Here is a 21,304-nt window from a genome sequence, read left to right as displayed (position 1 = left end):
TGTGATGAATTTAGCTCCTTTGAAATTCTCACTCTTAAAGTTGGAGGGCTGCAACCTATCATATTTGTTATAATTTATCGCCCCCCAAAACCGCCTGGAGGATTTTTATCAGAACTTCCTGAATTTTTATCTACTCTGGTTTTAAATTATGACAGAATTGTTCTTTGTGGCGATTTTAATATTCATGTTGATGACCCCAACAATGTTAATGCAACTGACTTTTTTAATATGGCCACTTCTTTTAACTTCAAACAACATGTCAAAGGGCAAACACATAACCGTTGTCATACACTGGACTTGGTTTTTACCCTGGGTGTCAGCATTTCCTCTGTGGAATTAGTGGACATGACCATATCTGACCACAGATGTATTGTTTTTAGCTGCGATTCGCCTGTTACTCATGCCGCCTCACCAAGCTCCGTGTGTTGTCGCATCTTTAATGAACAAAGTTTTGCGCATTCTTTCAGAGCCAAAGCCAACACCTGTCTGATTCCAACACCAACAATCTGGTCGATCATTTCAATCATATCTGCTTGTCGTCACTAAATATTACTGCTCCTCTAAAGGTTAGGCCTACGTCTAAAGCTAGTAAGCAACCCTGGATAAATGACAGCATTCGCAGCCTAAAAAGGGAATGCAGGAAAGTAGAGCGCAGATGGAAAAAATCCAGTCTCCAAGTCCATTACCTCAGTCTGAAGGATTTATTAATTAACTACAATAAAATGGTTAAGGATGCGAGAACACACTATTTTTCTGAACTCATTACTACACATAAACACAATCCCAGGTTTCTGTTTAAGACTGTGGATCAGCTGGTAAACCCAACCCCTCCTTGTGCCTCAGCTAGAAGTAATGATGACTGTGAATTGTTTTTATCTTATTTTACCAATAAGGTGGTGTCAATCAGAGCCTCTATTACCCCCGTGGCCTCTTACTCCGAGGTTCCTCACCAGCAACAACAGAGTTTTAACCAGTTTTATCCCATCGACTTGTCTGAGCTTTTAAAAACAATATCACAAATGAGAGTGTCCTCCGGCCCACTTGATATAATACCTAAAAAATTTTTACTGTGCTGGAAAATAACAAAATATTTGAAAAGTTTCAGTCTGGTTTTAGGAAGTACCACAGCACTGACACTGCCCTGCTTAAAGTCACCAATGACCTTTTAATGTCTGCTGATGAAGGCATGTGCTCAGTCCTTGTACTCCTGGACCTTAGCGCTGCTTTTGACACCATTGATCACAACATCATGTTAGACAGACTGAGGCACTGGGTGGGGATCTCTGGTACTACTCTAGAATGGTTTTCATCCTACCTGTCAAATAGGAAGTTTTGCGTGTCTGTAAACAACTATGTCTCTTCATTCTGTCCAGTTAAATATGGTGTGCCTCAGGGGTCGGTCTTAGGACCCATTTTGTTTTCCTTGTATCTGCTTCCCCTTGGACATATTATCCATAAACATGGCATTTCTTTTCATATTTATGCTGATGACACAAATATACTTGCCCGTCAGATCCACAGATCCTGGAATGCTGAGTTCACTTAACAACTGCCTTTGTGAAGTTAAAAAATGGATGTCAAATAATTTCCTCCAGCTGAACTCCTGGTCATCGGGTCCCAGCAGATGGCAAATCAAATACTGCCATCTGCTGGTTCCCTAGTAAATCACATTAAGCCTGTGGCAAAGAACCTTGGTGTTTGGTTTGATAGTAATTTAAATTTCGAGCAGCACACCACAAAGCTTGTTCAATCATGTTTTTATCAACTTAGAAATATAGCTAAAATTCGATCTATGTTAACTTTTAAGGACACCGAGACCATTTTACACGCCTTCATCTCATCACGCCTGGATTATTGCAACAGCCTTTTCACCTGTTTAACCCAAAAATCTATTGATCGACTCCAGACTGTCCAGAACTCAGCTGCCAGGCTTTTAACCAGAACAAAGAAATATGACCACATTACTCCTATTTTAGCTTCATTACACTGGCTCCCAGTATGTTTTAGAATTGACTTTAAAATTCTATTGATCACTTTTAAAGCTCTTCATGGCCTCTCGCCTTGTTATATTTCTGACCTTTTAGTCCCATACGCACCAGCACGTACCTTGAGATCCTCGGGCAGAGGTCTGCTGTCTGTTCCAGAGTCTCGACTGAAAACTAAAGGGGACAGAGCGTTTGCTGTCAGGGCCCCGAGGCTCTGGAACAGCCTGCCCGAGGAAATCAGGTCGGCTGAGTCAGTGAACTCTTTTAAGTCCCTTCTTAAAACATACTTTTATAGGAGAGCTTTTCCCGATCTTATTTGACTTTATTTTATCCCTTTTATTTTATTGTATTTTACTAATTTTATATTAAATTTTCATGCTCTTATCTTTTTTTTGTATTATTCTTTACACTTGTTAAAGCACTTTGTAACTTGTTTTTGAAAAGTGCTCTACAAGTAAGGATTATTATTATTATTATATAGCCTATATTTGTTGACATTTTGTCAAATTGGCACCATAAAAATGTACTAAATTATCCTGTTTGCAGTGTACCCAGGAAATTACTGACAACTATCACTGGATTACTTTGAAACTGAAAACATCATGTTTTTTTTGCAGTTATAAGAAGCGTCTATTCTCTATGACTTCTAAGCAGATTCATGGACGTTGATGTATAAGTGAAATATGTGTCTGGTGACCACTTTTACAGTAGCTTTATTTTAGTTTTTAGCCTTAGTACAAGAGTGGGAAATGAACAATTTTTATTTCGGTCCTCAAGTTGAATGTCTGGAACAGTTTGCACTTTTCCAGTTTGTGCAGTCAACCACTTGCATGTCGCTCGGAGACCCTGCAGGTCTTCAAACAAAGTTGGAGTTCATGATTTATGGAAAGTTCTAAAGTTATAAGGAGCGTCTATTTTCTATGACATATGAGCTGATTTGCGGACATGTATTCACAAGTTAAATGTGTCTGTTGGTAGAAGCTGAGGGACCTGAATGGAGTTTGATGCAGATTAAACTCAAACAGAGAACTGAACCATGAAATCTCAGTTCTCTCCCTTGTTTGTTCTCAGATAACTTGTCTGCCAAATGATAACAAATTCTTTTATAAGAACACTTTATGTGGATTAGTTGTAATGTATGTCATTAATCAATATTTTAAGGCAGTTTATTTATAATTATACGTGTTTGAAGGCCCTTGATTTCATGCTGATGGAATAAACCTTTTTGGATATTTGTCTGATTGAGTCGTGTTTGTGGGTTGCCTGTTCTGTGTCAGTGAGTATAACGAGTTCAAGCAAAGTCTCAGGGCAGCTTTTTGATATGTCTTCTGTTCGAGTTTCTACTTTCAGTCCGTGTTTCTTTTGAGTTGCAACATTTTGGCTTTTCCGTTGGCGCCTTGCATAGAGTGGCTGTTCTCATATCTTGTTTGTTTAATCTGCAAACAAACAGAAATGTTATCATGACTACTTTTGTGTTTAGTGGACTCTTGCATGAAGAGAGGCAGTTCTTACCACAACAGAATAAAAATCAGGGGTCTGTTTCAACCACCATCACTTTAACTCTACACCTCAAACCGGATCTTCTGAAGCCATGTCCTGTTGCAGCCTCGGGACCACACTGTGTGAGTACACAACTCACTGATGACAGACCTGATAATTATGTAGGTTCGTCTAAAATCAGGAGGCTTGAATTTTGATTTGAAGATGTTGAGAAACCCTTTTATTATGTTAGATTTGGTATCAATGGAAAAAAAGTGATTACAACTGCTAAATATGGTCAAAAGGGGGATTTTACACTGTAAGTAGATAAGTGAAACAATAAATAAACTTTGAAATATGCTTTTTTCTTCCAGTGCTGGTAGCAACGTCTTTGCTCATAAATGCAGGTAAATGTATGTTTGAGTGTTGAATGACAAGTTTGGCTTCTATAGACTATACTAGTATATTCGCATCATCATTTGGACATTTTTTGAGTCAACAACACAGTAACACATTGTTCTGTGCTAGATAAAACTCTCATACACGCATGTAAAATGTGAATTTAAGAGCTGAAGTTCTGACATCACTTCCTGTATCCTCTGTTCCACTTGTTCAATGCAATCTCTCATTCAGCATTTTGTAAACCTTATCGAAACATGACACGACCTACTGTCGCTCTGCCCCAGTGCTGGATTTTTAGTAATGTGTATTTTAGTAATAGTGTAGTTCCAAATGTATGGGGAATTTTGAATGAGATTTTCTTACTTTTGCAACAGAACCCAGAAGTTGTAGTTTCACTTCATGTCTCTATAAACTGCTCAACAACAGACATCCAGAATGAGGTACCATGAAGTTATAAGACAGGAGTTGAAGACATTTGTTATTACACAACTTTTGATTCAGCAAATATGCTTTCATTCCAGACTTTTCTAGAGGTCAACTGCACTACTCTGAGACCACCACCACCACTGGCATAGAGAGCGTGATCACCTGTGATGAGCTCAACAACGTGCAACGCCTGAGCTGTGGTATGCATGAACAACTGAAACAACTTAATGGTTTTTAGGGGGGTTTATTTAGACAAAACATCTTAAAATTTGCTTGTTTTTAGGGTTATTCACCAGAATGACATGCAGTGTTGAGAAGGCTTTGAAACATTTAGATCTAAATGAAAAGAAAACACACTGTATATATGCACAGAATTATAGGATACATTTTTAACACATTTGCCCCAAAGAGATACGTTTGTGGTATGCCCTGAGACTGTGGAAATTTGAAAGTAAAAATGATCAGCATTTGAACAGATTATCCAACCCTTAATGTTACAAAAGTGGGTTTAGTAATTATAAATAATACATTTAATCAATGACATAGCCTACATCAGATTCAACAGCCGACTAAAACAACTCTGATAAATAGAGAGAATATCAAATACTTAAATTATATGTTATGTTTGGTGATAATCTATAATTTTCTAATCGTAAAATAATCCGATGAAATTATTAAAACCCTTCAGTGAGCCACACTGGGTGACATGTTGCTTCATCACGATGATCACACACATTGGAGGTATTTCTGACTCAGTCCCACATGCACCATCCTGCTGCCCCAAATACTCACTAGAGCACCACGTGTGGATTAATCCGCCGCTAAAAATAGTCCCCAACTGTGATGCACTATTTCCTCCTGTTTTCTAAATACTACAGTGGCCAGCTCTCTTTTAACAAAAAAAGAAAGGATTGTATATATTTGTGACTGTTTATAAAGATTTACAAAGAGAAGTCGTTATATTTTTTTTCTCCTCTGTTCTTGTTTCTTTCCACTGTAACAGATAACGGAGTGATCAGTGTGCAGGAAGCTCTCTATGGACGTGCAGACAGTGAGATCTGCAGTGAGGGGAAACCTCCAGAACAGCTTACCGATACAAAGTGCTCTCAGCAGGGAACTCTAGAGGTCCTCCAGAAAAGGTACACATCTGATAAAATAAGGTCATCTGTTGTATTCTACTTTTTTCAAAAAGTAGTTAGCAAGCAAGTAAAGAGTTGTAACAGCTAAAAGTTACAAACTGACGCCAAAGGGTTTTGACCATGTGTCCATATGCTGGCAGACATTTTGAAATTTTGGCATTGATTTTGAAAATATGACCGATCATGCAAAATAACTGTCTTTGATTTAAGGATAGTGATCATATGAAGACATCTCTTTTTACATAGTTGTTTGGCTGCTTTTTAAACAATAATAATAATAACAGAAATAATAAAGTTTACATACCCATGAATGTTTGGCCTGTCACAAAGTGACACGCAGGTGAAAATGGCAATTAAATATTAATTTCCCACACCAGTGGCTTTGTAAATTGCAGTTACATTACATTTATTCATTTAGCTGATGCTTTTATCCAAAGTGACTTACACTTGCTATTTATGTCAGAGGTCGCACACCTGGAGCAAGTGTCTTGCACAGGGACTCATTGGTGGATGTGTCACAGTGTTATTAGTGTTGGTGTTTATTAATAGTCAATGAGTTTGTTAGCCCTCACGTGGATGCACTGAGGAGGCTAGATATTGGAGTGACGAGACCAGAATTGAGATGTATGGCCACAACCATAAGCGCTATGTTTGAAGAGCGGTCAACAAGGCCTATAGTGAACAGAATACCATCCCCACAGGGAATCTTGTGAAAATTGATGGCAAGATGAATGCAGCATTTTATCAGAAAATACTGGCAGACAATTTGCATTCTCCTGCACGGAAGCTGCAAATGGGATGCTGCTGGACTTTCCAGCATGGTAATGGCCAAGTTGACCCTCCAGTGGTCACTGCAGAAAAAGGTAAAGGTTCTGGAGTGGCCATCACAGTCTCATGACCTTCATGTCATTGAGGCATTCTGGGGAGATCTCAAAAGTGCGGTTTATGCAAGACGACCAAAGACTTTGCATGAACTGGAGGCATTTTGCCAAGATGAATGCCACCTGCAAGAATTCGGGGCCTCATTGACATCTATTACAAAGACTGCACGCAGTCATTAATGCTAAAGGTGGCAATACACAGTATTAAGAACTAAGGTTAACCAGACTGTTTTGTTTTATGGTGTCATTCTGCTATGACCTACAGTTCAATGTGAATCCCATAAGAAATAAAAGACATGTATTTTGCCTGCTCACTCATGTTTTCTTTACACATGGTACATTTATTACCAATTCCAAGGGTGTGCAAACTTTTGAGCACAACTGTATATGACGACATGGGAGTGAAAACGGATTGCATTTGGCGATAAAAGTTTATTTAGGAGCTCTTTGTTTAAAAGTAGATGAAATAGTCAGTTTTTTTATGTTTTCCATAAATAAATTGTTTTTGTAAATGTAAGGGGGAGGGTATTGTAGTGTTTTTTATGTTCCAGAGAAAATATTATTAACGATGGGCTTTCATCTATACAACTATTAACCTCACATTCATAGTCCTCCAAGGATGAATCCTAGGGACTTTGGTGATCCCATTAGCCATTATCACTTTTGACTATTAGCAAAATATCTTTTCCCTTTAGATGTGATGGCAAAAGGGTGTGTGAAATAAACACAAATGTTGTCCGTACTTCTGATCCTTGTGATGGCATCTACAAATATCTGGAGACCAAGTACACCTGCCTCCCAGCAAGTCAGTTAAATTTGTGCACGTAACTAACATTGAAACAAAGCTACAAATACGTTTGATGAATGTAACATGTCTGATGTTGTCTTTACTTTGACAGTCTACAGCGTAGTGTGTGAGCACTCTTCGGCAAACCTGCACTGTTGTAAGATCACATTTTCTCCTTAGTTTTGTTTTATTTTTGGTGGGTTAATGTGATAAAGTTACATTTTCTTTGCATTTCAACATTCATCTGAATATTTCCCCTCCTCTTTTTTTCAGATGGACAGCAGATTATATTAGTCTATGGTGCTGATTATGGACGGCGTGACCCCACCACATGCTCTTACCAACGACCTGCCTCTCAGGTCCAAAATGTCGACTGCTCAAACCCCACAAGCAAAGTTGCTGAAAGGTACAGCTGCCCACTGTTTGTCTTTTAACAGTAGAGATTATTATCGTTCATGTTGTCTGTGAAGACTCTCAGTCATCCAGGTCATAGTTTTCCAAGGTGGGTTACAATCAAGGGCACATACATGTTAATCTTTTCTCAAATAACATCCATTTTTCCCAGTCTTCTGTGCACATTTAAACCTGTATTCACTCACATCACTCTGCATCCACAGCTGTAACGGGAAAAGCAGCTGTACTATCAGAGCGAGCAACTCAGTGTTTGGAGACCCCTGTTTCGGCACTTATAAGTACCTGGAGGTGGCTTACACATGTCAATGTAAGTAGCTGTTTCACTCTACTGAAGCTGATCTGTGGTCCTGATGCAGTGGTTGAAGACGTATTCAGACCCTTTACTTATGTAAAAGTACTGTTGAAATACTCCACAAGAACTAAAAGTCCTGCATTCTAAGCCTTACTTAAGTAAAGTAAGAAAGTATTATTAGCAGAATGTACACAAAAGTAAACATTCAAAATCAACACATTTGGAGAAACACAGTTTATTAAGTACAGTACTTGAATAAAAGTACTTTCACCGCAGCACAATGTTGTATAAGTATAAGTAGTAGAGGTAGTGTGTACTGTAAAAAAACAACAAAAAAAAAACAGTGCTGCAATAACAAAACAGCCAATCCAAACTTTTAGGCTGTGAATTCAAAAGCATTCTCTTATTTACAGGCTACATTTGTATTTATAATTAATTAATAACAATTATTTAATAATTCAAAAGTAATATTTAAGTAAAGTAAAAATTTAAGTAATAAAATATGTTAATATATAATAATAATATATAACTGATCAGTCACTTAAATCATTTCCTTTATTGTATTACAATTTCCTTTACTGTATTTATTTCCTTTATTGTATGAGAAAGCACATCATGAGCAATGTACAATCCTGAGTCACATTCCTTGTATGTGTACACATACCTGGCAAATAAAGCTGATTCTGATACTGATTCTGATCATCTAACATGAACTTGTTATCTGTTCTTTTGCAGATCCTGCGCAAACCATATAACAATATTCTTTTGAATGAATAACGTTCTTACTGAAATAAGACAGTGATACGATGACAAGAGAAGTATTGGACGTAATCAAGAAGCCAATGAAATCGATCAATTCTGATTTAAAAGGAAATCTATATAGATACCACTGTACCTTTTGAATGTTTCTACTGCACTTTCTACTGCACTTCTATTAACTGAATGACAACTTGGTTAATTTTGTTATTATGTCATTAAGTTTTATTAAACTATTGATTCAGCTTTAGAAATTTTTGTGTTAAATGCATTTTTGCCTGATGTAAGGCACTTTGAATCTCCTGTGTTTTAAAAGTGCAAATAAACTAAATAGCAAAGTTTCATTTCTTCAGTGTTGTGTCACATATAAAGATATAATTATATAGTTACAAAAATGTGAGGGGTGTACTCAGATATTGTATTCAACATAATATAATATGTTTTATATAGTTACTTAGAATTTCAGAGGGTTAAAGGATAGAGGGTGTCTTGTGTTGAAAATTATTTTAAGAGATATTTCTGATTTGGCTGCTTCACAGATGATGTGGGCCGGTGGTTTGCACATTAAACTGGTTTCTTAGGATCATTGGAACCCATCTCCGAGCATCAGTGATATTGGATCGGTGCCTTCGTATACGATTATAAACGATAGAACCCACCTCAGTCACAACCTGTACACTCTTCAGCCGTCTGTCGTACTCCAGACATCAGAGGAGCTAATTTCCCCAAACTGTGCGACTCCTTACCTTACAGTGGCTCCTAAGGATCAGGAGAGGAATATTTTTGAGGACTACTTTGCTTTCCTTTGGAATGCTTTTGCGTTAGCTCGCAATACTTCTCTTCTTCCGTTCCTTCTGAGCCATAGCCTTGTCTGCTCTCAACGCCCCAGTATGGATCAGCTTATTGAATGTTATTTTGAACCGGGCATTTTCTATTCTGATTACTGCTCAATATGCATATACTTCATCTGCTGTGATCGCTCCAGAGGAGAGGAAAGAGAGCCGGGATAGAGCCATGCTGGCCCAGCTTGGACTTAAGGCTGCTCCTAGTAAATGTCCGGTCTGGAGGAAATGGGGCTCATGCTGCCAAACACCAGGAATTAGAAGACTGTTGAGCCCACATTTTTCCACAGACCTGCCTCATCAATGTTCCAGAGCACTAAGTGGGCGCACTGTTTTCTGTCAGAGCGCAAGGCTCCGGCGAGATGAGAGGAGGCGGACTGTTTACATGGTGATGCTTGGTGCTCAAACAGTCAAAGAAATGTGCCATCTGATGTTAGTTAGCTGATAACCTTGTCATTTCATTACCACTATAAAATGTCATATATTATCTAGTTGTTTGCTAACAGTGGTGCTTAGACATGAGCAGTGAAATTGAGGATTAGTTATTGTAGAGATATATTTTGACATCAATGTAGAGTTTATTATTTCATTTTAAGTCTTTTGTGAGTGTTTTTACAATAAGCATGCCATTTGTTGTCACTCTGGAATTCAGGAGTTTTATCTGGTTAGGTAAATGTAAAAATCAAAAACACAAATATTTTGTGATTTCAAAAGTATTCAGTTTCAGCTTTATTTATAAAGCGCCAATTCATAACAAAAGTCATCTCAATGCACTTTTCAAATCTAGCATTGTGCGGGTTTGTGTTTGAGCATAAATGAAGGTCTGCTGTTGTGTGTCTGACTTGCTGGAAGTTTTGCTCTAGAATACTTGGTGACCCCTGACTACAACACTTGTGTGGTATGTGTCACTCATTAACTGGTGTAATAAATATGGTTTATCATAATCTACAGACTGCAGACATTAATTAAACAAGCAAGGATATTGTAAGCTTTGCAACATTTTAGTTCACTGAAGCACACGCTTCCTTTATGACCTACCTGCAAAAGAAAGTTGACTGTCAACTTGACCGTTGACCGTTGCCTGTCATTGTATAACTGGCACCCTTAAGGAAATTACAACTTAATCTCGTTATACACCACTGTGTTGTAAAATGATAAGCGAGGTATCTTGTACAATGTAGAGTTACAAGGAAGAACATGTCAAATTGCAAATGTTTTTCTTTTGTCCACACAGGTGTAGTTCCAGAAAGTTCATTGTAATGAAGACTGAATGGGTTGAATTTCTTATCCGGATACACGTAGGTGGGTGATACATTTCTTGCAAAAAGATTTCAAATTTATAAATCCAATGTTTGTTTTTAACTCCCAGCAAGAGAGACGCATTTTTGTAATATACCTGAAAGAACTGATGGGGTCTTCAGCTTTTCTGAGCCTTTGTCATGCCTGATGTTAAAGAGTACATTTATGGAAAATACTAATAAGATTAGCACTATCCTCACTTAGTGAGTTGGTGTGTCCACTGTGTATTTCAGTAGGTTTGTTGTGGATAGAGAGCTGTTTGATTCTGCCTCTTTTAGCCTAACGTCAACTTCCAGTCGATTAGAGGTGTTTGCCCTGTTTTTCTGAATTAACAAGAATTCAGACAAAGGTTTTTGTGGGGGAAAATTAATATCTCAATTAACAAGATAGCTCAAAATCCTGCGAGAAGCTCTTACATGCATGGAGTCTGGAGTCTTGCTGCTGCTAATCAGCCTGAACCTCCAACAGTGCTATATGATTTCATTACCGTAGACATGAGCATCTCTCGGTGTCCAAATTAAAACTGGAAAAATTTAAAAATGTTCTCAAGTGAAAACATTACGCTTACGTATAAAACATATCTCAACAACAATATACACACAGTTATGCTCCTTAGAGGATGAATCTAAGCCACTTTGGTGATCCCTTGACTTTTCCTATTGCATCAATTGTAACAGTAGAGGCTTCACATAATGGAAGCAAACAGAAAATTGAGCCATGATATCGCAGTTATTTGCTGCTTGTTCACAGGGACCTTGTTTTCTAAATGATAACAAATACTATAGAAAGAAGACTTTTGTTCCAAGATGATTCAAGTTTCACTTCATTGTAATCTGTAACCTTCCATCTGTTGTAGCTAACAAGGAACTCATTCAGGCTTTTCCATTGGTGACTTGTTTGTATAACCTGGGCAAGTTCTCACCCCCTCACACAATAAAAACCAGGAGTTTCACCACCAGCACTTCAGCTCTTCATCTCAAACCAGATCTTCGGACACCATGCTCCACTCCAGACTCAGCACCACACTGTGTAAGTACACAACAAACTACAAGGTAGTAGGTAGATTTATTTATCATTTTACAACACAGAGTTGTATAACGACATTAAGTTGTATTTCCATTTATTCTACTCGCAAAAGATTTGTATATATATATATGACACATATACACACACAGTGGATAAATAACAAGTCACAAAAAATAACTATTTTGCATGCTGCATTGCTACGATTAATTTAGAAGTCTGGCAGCCTGGGGGAAGAAGCTGCTCTGTAGTCTGGTGGAGAGCAGATACTTCTGTATCTTGTGCCAAATGGCAGCAGGGGGAACAGGCTGTGGCAGGCTGGGTTCTGTCTTTTAGTATCCTTTGGGCTCTGCAGTTATCTCACCGATATCACTGATGCTTGCTAGATAGGTACCAAAAATATTCCGAGCCACTAGAGGACTGGCCATCGGGAGACTTGAGAGATTTCAATCTAGCGTTATCTCTGTGTGTTAAGAGCTCTTTTGGATCCGTGGGGTCTCACTGCACCCTCATGTGAACAAACAGGCAAACAAGCAGCCTAGACCTTTAATGTAAAAGTCTTAAATGCATTGACTTACTGTCATTGTTTAAGGGTTATGTTCAAGTTCAGTGAACATGGTATGATTGATATGATTGATGCTTGTATATAAAGATAAACTTTCAACATTTGAGCAAACTCTTTATATCTTACTCTGTTCTTTAAAAGTGTAGCCTAGGCTTATTTTTTGTGTCGAGTTTTGTACATTTGTATGTGCTGTGGTGAGTGTAGCTAGCCTAGGCTATTACTCTGGAGTTTTTGAGGGTGCACCCACAGCTTTACAATACCTTGAAATCTCTGTTTTCACATAGGCTATTTTAATTATCAGTCCCAAAAGTCAGTAGATGAACATAGTGTCAAAGACTATACCTAGTTTGGTACCTGTTACATCAGCAAATAGAGTTAGTCCACAAAATTAGCAATATGGTGGTTTGCGTGAACAGGGTGGCCTGGGACGGAGTCAAATTATTGTACCATTATTTGACTATTGAATTATTGATGAAAACTATATATAAATTGAGTGAATGGGGGAAAGCATGCTAAATATTGTCAGGCTTTAATATTAGAATTAAAGATAATAAAAAATGATGAAAAGGGTAAAATTACCAGCATCCGCTCAAACTAATTTCTGCATTTTAAGTTTTTTTATACTTTTCCTAACTTTTAATTCTACTTTTATAGAACAGACTTAAAATTTACATCCTGAATAACATTTTGAATGAACTTAAGCACCATTAAATGTTTAGAACTTATCACTTTTAAATAAGTTGGCCTTTATAAGTCATAAGGAAATGCTTTATTAATGGTTAATAAAGCATTTACTGATGTTTAGAGATATAAAAATTTATGAGACATTTTGGGTTGCCAGGTTTTGGGGGGTAACTCTGGCTGTTGAGTCATTGACATTCAGGTTATTAATAAGTCATTCATAAAGTGTCGTTACTATATCATCAAGTTATAAGCCCTAAGTTACACCCCTCAAACCCTTTATAAAGAGTGACTTAGAAAGTGAATGGTCTACATATGTTACTGCAGACAAGTATTAATTCAAAGCTTTAAGTTCAAATTACTGTTGTACTGTTAATTATAAAACAAAATATTGACCTGTGAAAGATTGCAGCTATTTAACAGTGTTACAACAGTGTTCTGGGAGTTACTGATAACACCTTAAGTTACAAGACTAATAAACTTTAAAAATGTGTTTTTCTTTTTCAGTGCTGGCAGCGACGTGTTTGCTTTTGAGAGCAGGTAAATGGATGTTTGAATTTTGGCTTTTTATGACCAGTCACATCAGCATTAAAACGTTCAAATTAATAAATTTCAATGGAATTATTGCGATCAATGGATTCAATAAATAACAAAAATAATAAAGAAATCTGCACGCATTTTTCACAGTGAGATCAACTTAATTGACCTTTAATTTGCATGTGGGAGAGGGCTCTCTCGCAGACTTTTTGAGCCCTTTATTAGACACCTTTCGTAATTCTGCATTGGTGCAGACTTTGCCTGAGGGAATTGCCAGCAGGTTATTGCCAAGGTCACTAATTGACCTGGGCCCAGCCGCCATCCTCTCCAGACCTGAACCTATAGCCGATTTATTAACGAGAACCACAACCTCGTGACAGAGCGTTTCTATTTTAACCCTTTTCTAGCATTTACTGTACTGGTTTAGCGGCCCTGGAAACTCACAGACCACTTGCACATGTTTCATCATCTCATGTGAATGCTACTCAGCCAATCGAGAGAGATCAAGAAAGAAAGAAAGAAAGAAAAAAAAAAGAGATGTCACATGGCTTTTTATCAAGAATGGCCAGATTCTTACATGTACATTCTTCACTTGAGCAGTTCAAAACCAGAATCTCATATGATCTGAGACTGTCGCGATTATTAAACGTGGCAATATGAAGCACCACTACGAGATAAAGCTTAAATGTTCTGAGCAAACGTACCCACTCAAATCTGGACAGAGGGAAAGGTGTTCATTTCTTAGGATGTAAGCACTATAAGCACTTTATTTCAAGATAAGAGATTTTTTAAATTTGCTTTTAGCCTTTAGTTTATTTAAATTTAGAATTTATTATTAGAAAAGTTATTATTTATAATCCCTTTAGTTTGATATAAAAAGTAGTAAAATAAATTATTTGAAATATAATTTGATTTGACAGTCAGTTGTAAAAACATGTAGATACAACTATAGGTTATGGCACTGAATGATAACGTAAGTTAGTCATTATGATCTTCCGGACCTTTGCTTGGGGAACTGGATCTTGTTGAATTTTAATTGAATACCTCTGGTTTATAGCGTGAAACGCAGGGGTTACCAGGGGAAGCCTGGAAGCAGGAATAATTCTGGCAAACCTTATAAAAGAAGAAGAGCGGTACACAAACAAGCATGGAAGGAGCAGCCCTGACTTTAACATTGGTGTCAGTGACGGTTCAGCCAGAACTGTGTGTAGTTTGTTCTATGATGGCATGATAATTAATGACAAAAAAAGAATAATTTGGGTTTGTCCATATCCATAAAATTCTCCAAGTTGTTTAAATCAGTAGAATCTGATGGAGATGGGAAGAGAAGAAGAAGAGGATCTTACCGTCACTTCCAAGAAACAGTTTTTGGACAAACTAATAACCATAAACTAAGACTTGTTTACAGACAAAACTTACAGACCCAGACACACTACTTCCACTCAGAAAAGCCCAAAAAAGACGTAACTGACAATGTCCACGTATCTGACACTTAAAAGGTATAAATCATTAGAAGCTCATGAAAAGTTTTGCAGTAGTTGATCAAGTGGGCAAACTGTGGCCGAATTATTAAACTAAACAAAATGCAATACTTTAAAAACATTCAGCTATAGTATGAGCCACATCATTTTTGAAGATGCACTGATGGATTTATTTGTTCAAACGTTCAGGTGTGACTGGACCTTTTCTCTAATATGTTGTACAGGCCCACACTGTGTCACTGTTTTAAGTGGATGTTTATAAGAACCATAACTTGGTCTTTTTGGTTGTTATTCCACAACAACTATGTATTTATTCAAATATGCTCTAACTATAAAACAAACATTTAATTCCAGACTTTTCAAGAGCCCAACAGACTACTCCCTCGTCCACAGAGAGGGTGATCACCTGCGATGACGCCTTCAACGTCCAACGCCTGAGCTGTGGTATGACTGAACTCAAACAACGACAAGTACACATGTTGGGTTTTTTTTAGGCAACAATAAAATAATTTAGTAGTCTGTTAAAAACTACAGTGCCCAGTTGTTTCAGTCTTTTTTTTTATGAAAGTACTTGTATTTTTAAAGATTTACATGTTCAGTAGGAACAGATCTGAGAGCTACAGAGAAGCTTTGGAAGTTGGAAAATATTGAGAGACTAACATATTGTCAGTGTCAGGCTTTTCTGTGGGATTTGTTAACACTAGAGACAAATTAAAAATGTCTCCTCATCCTGTAACGGTGCTTTTCCATTGCTGGTAACAGCTCAACTGGCCTCACCTCAACTCGCTTTTGGCCCACCGTCCTCCGTTTTTCCATTGCAGTAAGTACCCCCTACAATTCAGCTACTTGTCATGAGACGCCGCATGAAACTGCAGAGACGTAATGTTCAACGCGACACACCCTGGATCCACACACACCAGATTCCTCTTGATTTAAGTTAAAACATGCAAAGATAGAACAGCGGTACGAAAATCTTATAGCTGTGTTTTTCTCTGCCACTGTTGCTGGAGTAGTCTGCTGCATTGGCTGCAGTGGTCTGTGTGACTGTAGGACAAGGCTGGCTCATTAGCTTCCCCCCATCGGCACTTGTTGAGCTCCTCAACTCCAAGAGATTATACGAAAAAACTATTTCCAGGTAGCTGTTACCAGGTACAACTTTTCCCCAGTGAAAACCCAAAAAGGCGAGTAGAGTTGAGGCGAATCACGCTGGAAGAGGTCCGTAAATTTTCCTCCATTACATTTTTGCTCACACAATCCCCCCCCCTCTCTCCTTGTTTCCCTCTGTGTTGTGTAACAGAAAATGGAGCGATCCGTGTGCAGACATCTCTGTATGGACGTGCAGACAGTACAACCTGCAGTGAGGGCCGACCTCTACAACAGCTTGCCAATACACGGTGCTCTCTGCGGGGCACTGTGGACGTCATCAGGAGAAGGTATACACTCAATAATGTTCAAGATTAGAATCTTGCGTCACTAGCAGGTCAACATTTTCATTCATGCCATGAAACCTTTAACATCTTCTAGATTTTGGCCTCTATTTGGCCCCCGTTCCCACCACAATAAGTTTATTTCATTCACTTAGAGTATCAGAGGATCTAAGGATAGAGGGTGTCCTATGCTGTACAGATTCTACAGCCACACTCACGCTCCGTAGGCACAAGCATCTTCGGCATCGTCCAAAATGGTGAACATGGCTGGACCAGGACCGAACACAGCCTCTGTGAAAACCTCAGTATCCTCAGTACTGTATTTTCTTTATTCCCTGTATTCCCTGTCATCAAACTGGCCTTCATCAGTCTCTGGGTGTGTTTTGTCCTGGTCCGGCCATGTTCACTTGGAGGCTGCTGAGCTGTGTTCCGTTTTCCACTCGTCCAGTTCTGGTGCCCATCCCAGCACTTCTCCAAACTCCTCCTCCCAGCTGTGCCAGATGTGCATACATCACTACTCCCCCTGTCCCCAGATCTCCCAGCCGGCGGTCATCAAAGATGCAGGAAATATTTTCTCCATAAAATATGATCCAGTTTAACAAAAATCAGTCATTTCCAACCTAATTCTTGTCTTATTTATGATCTAAACAAAAATCAAATCAAATACAGTACCATGTCGCTATTTACCAAGCTACTGTAGGTGTCATGGTCTCATTTTTGAAGTTATGTTACAATCAATTAGCACATTGGCAATACAAAGCAATTTAATATGTGTAAAATGCTTCTAATAGTACCTTTAAGGGATATGTTTGATTCACTAAACATGGAAGCTCTATGTCTTGTTCCTACAGATGTGATGGAAAGAGGGTGTGTGAATTAAACACAAACACCTTCCGTGTTTCTGATCCCTGCGTCGGTATCTACAAATACCTGGAGACCACCTACACCTGCTTACCAGCAAGTGAGTGACAAATGTGAACATAACTAAAAGTGAAACAATGTTATATGTCTAATGTGATTTATCTTTACTTTGACAGTCTACAGCGTAGCATGTGAAGAGTCTTTTGCAAACCTGCAGTGTGGTAAGATCACACTTTCTCCTTTGTATTTATGGTGGATTAAAGGTTCAGAAGGTTTTATCAAATTAACTTTTTGGCATACTACTTAATGAAAATGTCACTATATCATGATAGGAGTACATGAGACAAGTAATCTGTAAATGAAATCTGGTTCCTCTGCCTCCTAATGCCATTTGCAAGAATCTGCAGAGTCAAAACAACAAATTAGAGCCAGGAGTCTTTAACACAGTGTCAATGACTGCTCATGCACACGCTGCGCAGTTCCCCTCTTCACACATGCTCAGTCAAGCTCAATATTTTCAAAGCGGCTATAGACGTTTGCAAACACTACGTCTGCGAAAGAAGAACTGCCCATCCAGGGGTGTTGCTAGACGGCAATACAATTTTTTGAAAGCCAACGGTGTATTATTGGCACTGCCATGTCTTTCACTGAAGCATGCACACATTTATCTACATTACCATGCTCGGAAAACAGAAAGGCAGTAGCTAAAAATCCCAATTAAAAAAACAATGTTTTTGGTGAAAGTCATTAGCATGTCATAACAACAAGTTAAAGGTCCAGTGTGTAATATTTCTCGCAGGATCTATTGACATAAATGTAATAAAGATAACTATGTTTTCAGTGGTGGATAAAGACCTTACATAATGAACAGTTATGTTTTTATTACCTTAAAAAGAGCAATTTCTATCTGCATACACTGCGGGTCCCTCTTACATGTTCTTTTTCTTGCTAGTACAATTTCGGCATGGGACACTCATCACTACGCTGAATATGCCCGTACATTCAAAGAAGAAAAAGTACTAATATACGGGCGGGGGGGGGGGGGGGGGGGTGTGCAAATAAGTGATGCAGCAGGCTAATTTATTTTATCCCTCCAGGACAACAGCACAAAAGGTGTCTCTTCTGAGACAGCAGAGAGTAGCCAGTCAAGAACTTAGGTTTATTTATGTATATTTATTAAGAAATTATATTTACTTAATTATTCAGTAAAACCATGTGTTACTGTGACTAGGCCACTGACAGACCCTCTCCAAAACGGCCCGCCAACAATAACATTTGGCCCGCTGCCAGATTACAGTGCTTTGATAGCGGCAAAAAATATCAATAAATAAATACTTTGATAGTGGTGCTTTGATAGTCATGGCAGCAACAGTTACTCACATTATCACTTCCTCTTTGGTGGTTTTGTCTACAAAATAAAAGTGTGAGAAGCTTGGTTACTGTAATGCAGTATTTGGAGTTGAACTGAGCTTTTTCTTTGAAAAATTCTGAACGACATTAAAAGAGTCTGTAGCTGCTTGACACACCGAAAGAGCCGTCAGAAAACATGATTCCCCTAAATGTCCTCTGCCTGGAGATAAAGGAAATTGCAAAAGCATCTGTAGGTTGATGGATGTGGATCAAACACTGAAACAAAAACAGTGCAGCACATGCCGTGATGTGAGAAACATTCGCTGCAGAATCCATTTGCTGAAGAGAGAGGGGAAAAAAAGTTGTCTCAAGGTGAGTCCTGCGCCTTACCAACTGAGCTAACTGAACAACATGTTAATGCAATAAAAATATTGCTCTGATGAAAAACTTATTTGCAGATCCCTGCAGTATATTATTATTACTTCTTCTTCTAACGTACATATTCAACATAGTGATGAGTGTCTGCACTGCCTGAATTCTACCAGAAGTAGAACAAGAACTTAGTGACGAAATGTGCTCTGTAGCACTGTTTGTTCGTTTTCAGCTACTTTAGAAACATGAGGCAACATTGCGACGTCCATGGAAGGCGGGCCCCGCGGTTATGTAGATATAAATGTCTCATTCTAAGGTAATAAAAACATATATTGCATTTCTGTCGATAGATCCTCAGAAATATTACACACTGAATCTTTAAGTGACCATGATGTTTTTCTAAACTTCCAAGTATTTCTGGTACCTAAATCTAACCAAATTGTGCCATTTCACAACATCAACCACCAGAGCTGGTCTTGACCTCCCTGCGTCCCTAAACAAAATTCAGCTATGGGAGCCTACCTGACTCGTGAGTCATGTAAAGAATTTACCATTGCTGCATAATCACACCTGACACCGCAGTGCTCTCAATACAATTCTCCCTCCAGTCTGTAATAACCCTGAGTGGAAACCTCTTCCCAATTTATTGCTAGTTTGAATGGACCTCTTTGCTCTAACTCTGTCCTCTGAGATGCTTGTATTTGATGATGCCTGTACATCTCTAGCTGTGCTCGTACTGGTTGACGTCTGGACTGGGTTTGTGCTAGTACTGGCTGAGGCATATACTCTATTACAAACTTAAGCAAAGCCCCTATAAATTATAGATAACAATGCTTTCTAGATATTAATGTTATCAGCTGCATCAGGCCCATTCAAACTGACTCCCCAGGTTTCCTTTACCTGACCGCTCTGCCCTGGGCTGCAAAGTCTTGGAGTTTTGTCTGTGAGAAGATGAGTCGAAGCGACTGGGATTTTGACGAGCCCCATGTGGGATGAGGTTTTGCAGGGCAACCAGCTCCTTCTTATGGGTTTAGTGGGAGGGGCTTGGTGAAGTGATATGAGCAGTGGAGAAAGAAGCTTTGCATTATATTTTAAATTAGATTCAGTTGTTACCGACTCCTGCTTTAATGTCATAGTTATATTGTCTTTGCATTTCAACACACATCTGAATACTTTCCCTCCCTTTTTTGTCAGATGAAGGGCAGGTTATATTAGTCTATGGTGCTGATTACGGACGCCGTGACCCCACCACATGCTCTTACCAGCGACCTGCCTCTCAGATCCAAAATGTCGAGTGCTCGCGCCCTACAAGCAGAGTTGCTGAACGGTACAGCTACCCACTCTTTTTGCACAACAATAGGGAAAATACTATAAATGTTAATCTTCCTCACATGACACCCATATTTCCTCTTTTTCTGTGCACATTCAAACCTGTATTCACTCACATCACTCTGCATCCACAGCTGTAACGGGGAAAACAGCTGTGCTATCAGAGCGAGCAACTTAGTGTTTGGAGACCCCTGTGTCGGCACTTATAAGTACCTGGAGGTGGCTTACACATGTCAATGTAAGTAACAGACTACTGTTAAAACATAAAATCAGGACCTATCCAGTATCCATCCATTTTCTTTCTTATGCAGTGGTAGCAGGCTAAGCAGGGTAGTCCAGATGTAACGCTTCGGCTTTCTTCACTAATTATTTCCCTTTCCTTGAGAGTGGGTCCACTTTATTACTATCAAGGTGTGTGCTGTTGTCACATCAGCTGGGCAGAGAGAAAATTGGTGTGTGGCATGAAAGAATGTGAAAAGTGTAACTAGCCATGTTTCCATCGTTTTTTCATACCCATTTTGAAGTATTGCATTAGAAAAGGTTGATGGATATGGTAAGATTTGAACTTCCTTAATTTCGCAAAAAAGTTTTTACCCTATCTATGCTTGAGGTGGTTTTTGCCTTTTTTGAAAAAGACTTAATGAGCTAAATGGTAGATGGAACCACTTTTGCCGAATAAGTTTTGACCATGTAACTCACGACTGATCCACTGTTTCTGCTGTTGGCGTCTTTCCCGAATATTCTTAAAATGCGCAGAGAGATGGCTATGAGCAACTTGCTTGCTTGAAACATATTCCTGAGGACCTCTCTCCATTTATCTCAGATCCATGGTTCTCAAGTCCATGAGACTGATTCTGTTTTGCAACTTCTGCATCTTGTTTATTACAGCCATGTGTAACGTCAACCACTGACGTAACTACGCTTGCCAAAACCTTGTTTATTCGCTCTAAACCAGCAGATAGAAACACACCTATTT

At 38.6% G+C, this 21,304-nt stretch overlaps 2 protein-coding genes across 2 annotated transcripts in view; both read left to right on the top strand.

Annotated features, from left to right (window-relative positions):
* The first annotated feature begins 3,467 nt into the window (after window positions 1-3,467).
* LOC119905030 (L-rhamnose-binding lectin SML-like) lies at window positions 3,468-8,905 on the top strand. The gene is made up of 9 exons (XM_038721713.1): window positions 3,468-3,607; window positions 3,839-3,871; window positions 4,388-4,492; window positions 5,296-5,431; window positions 7,008-7,117; window positions 7,212-7,256; window positions 7,373-7,505; window positions 7,717-7,820; window positions 8,541-8,905. The coding sequence occupies exons 1-9, from the start codon at window positions 3,577-3,579 to the stop codon at window positions 8,558-8,560; spliced, it is 717 nt and encodes a 238-aa protein (XP_038577641.1). The 5' UTR covers window positions 3,468-3,576; the 3' UTR covers window positions 8,561-8,905.
* Window positions 8,906-11,685: 2,780 nt separating this feature from the next.
* LOC119905069 (rhamnose-binding lectin-like) overlaps window positions 11,686-21,304 on the top strand; it is a 36,377-nt gene continuing 26,758 nt past the window's right edge. The window contains exons 1-3 of the mRNA XM_038721777.1: window positions 11,686-11,731; window positions 13,479-13,511; window positions 15,344-15,433. Coding sequence (XP_038577705.1) covers window positions 11,701-11,731; window positions 13,479-13,511; window positions 15,344-15,433 — 154 coding nt within the window. The 5' untranslated portion in view covers window positions 11,686-11,700. The remainder of the gene's footprint in view (window positions 11,732-13,478; window positions 13,512-15,343; window positions 15,434-21,304) is intronic.

This window comes from Micropterus salmoides, unplaced genomic scaffold, assembly GCF_014851395.1.
Source record: "Micropterus salmoides isolate LMB-PRFRI ecotype aquatic unplaced genomic scaffold, ASM1485139v1 Ms_hic_scaffold_16, whole genome shotgun sequence".
Classification (NCBI taxonomy): domain Eukaryota; kingdom Metazoa; phylum Chordata; class Actinopteri; order Centrarchiformes; family Centrarchidae; genus Micropterus; species Micropterus salmoides.
This window is presented reverse-complemented; position numbering and strand designations above follow the sequence as displayed.

Excerpts from the sequence above, each read along its gene's own strand:
- LOC119905030 (XM_038721713.1), top strand. The coding sequence starts at position 3,577 with ATGTCCTGTTGCAGCCTCGGGACCACACTGT. Across the intron at positions 3,608-3,838 it reads CAGCCTCGGGACCACACTGT|TGCTGGTAGCAACGTCTTTG; the intron begins GTGAGTACACAA and ends TTTTTCTTCCAG. Across the intron at positions 3,872-4,387 it reads GTCTTTGCTCATAAATGCAG|ACTTTTCTAGAGGTCAACTG; the intron begins GTAAATGTATGT and ends CTTTCATTCCAG.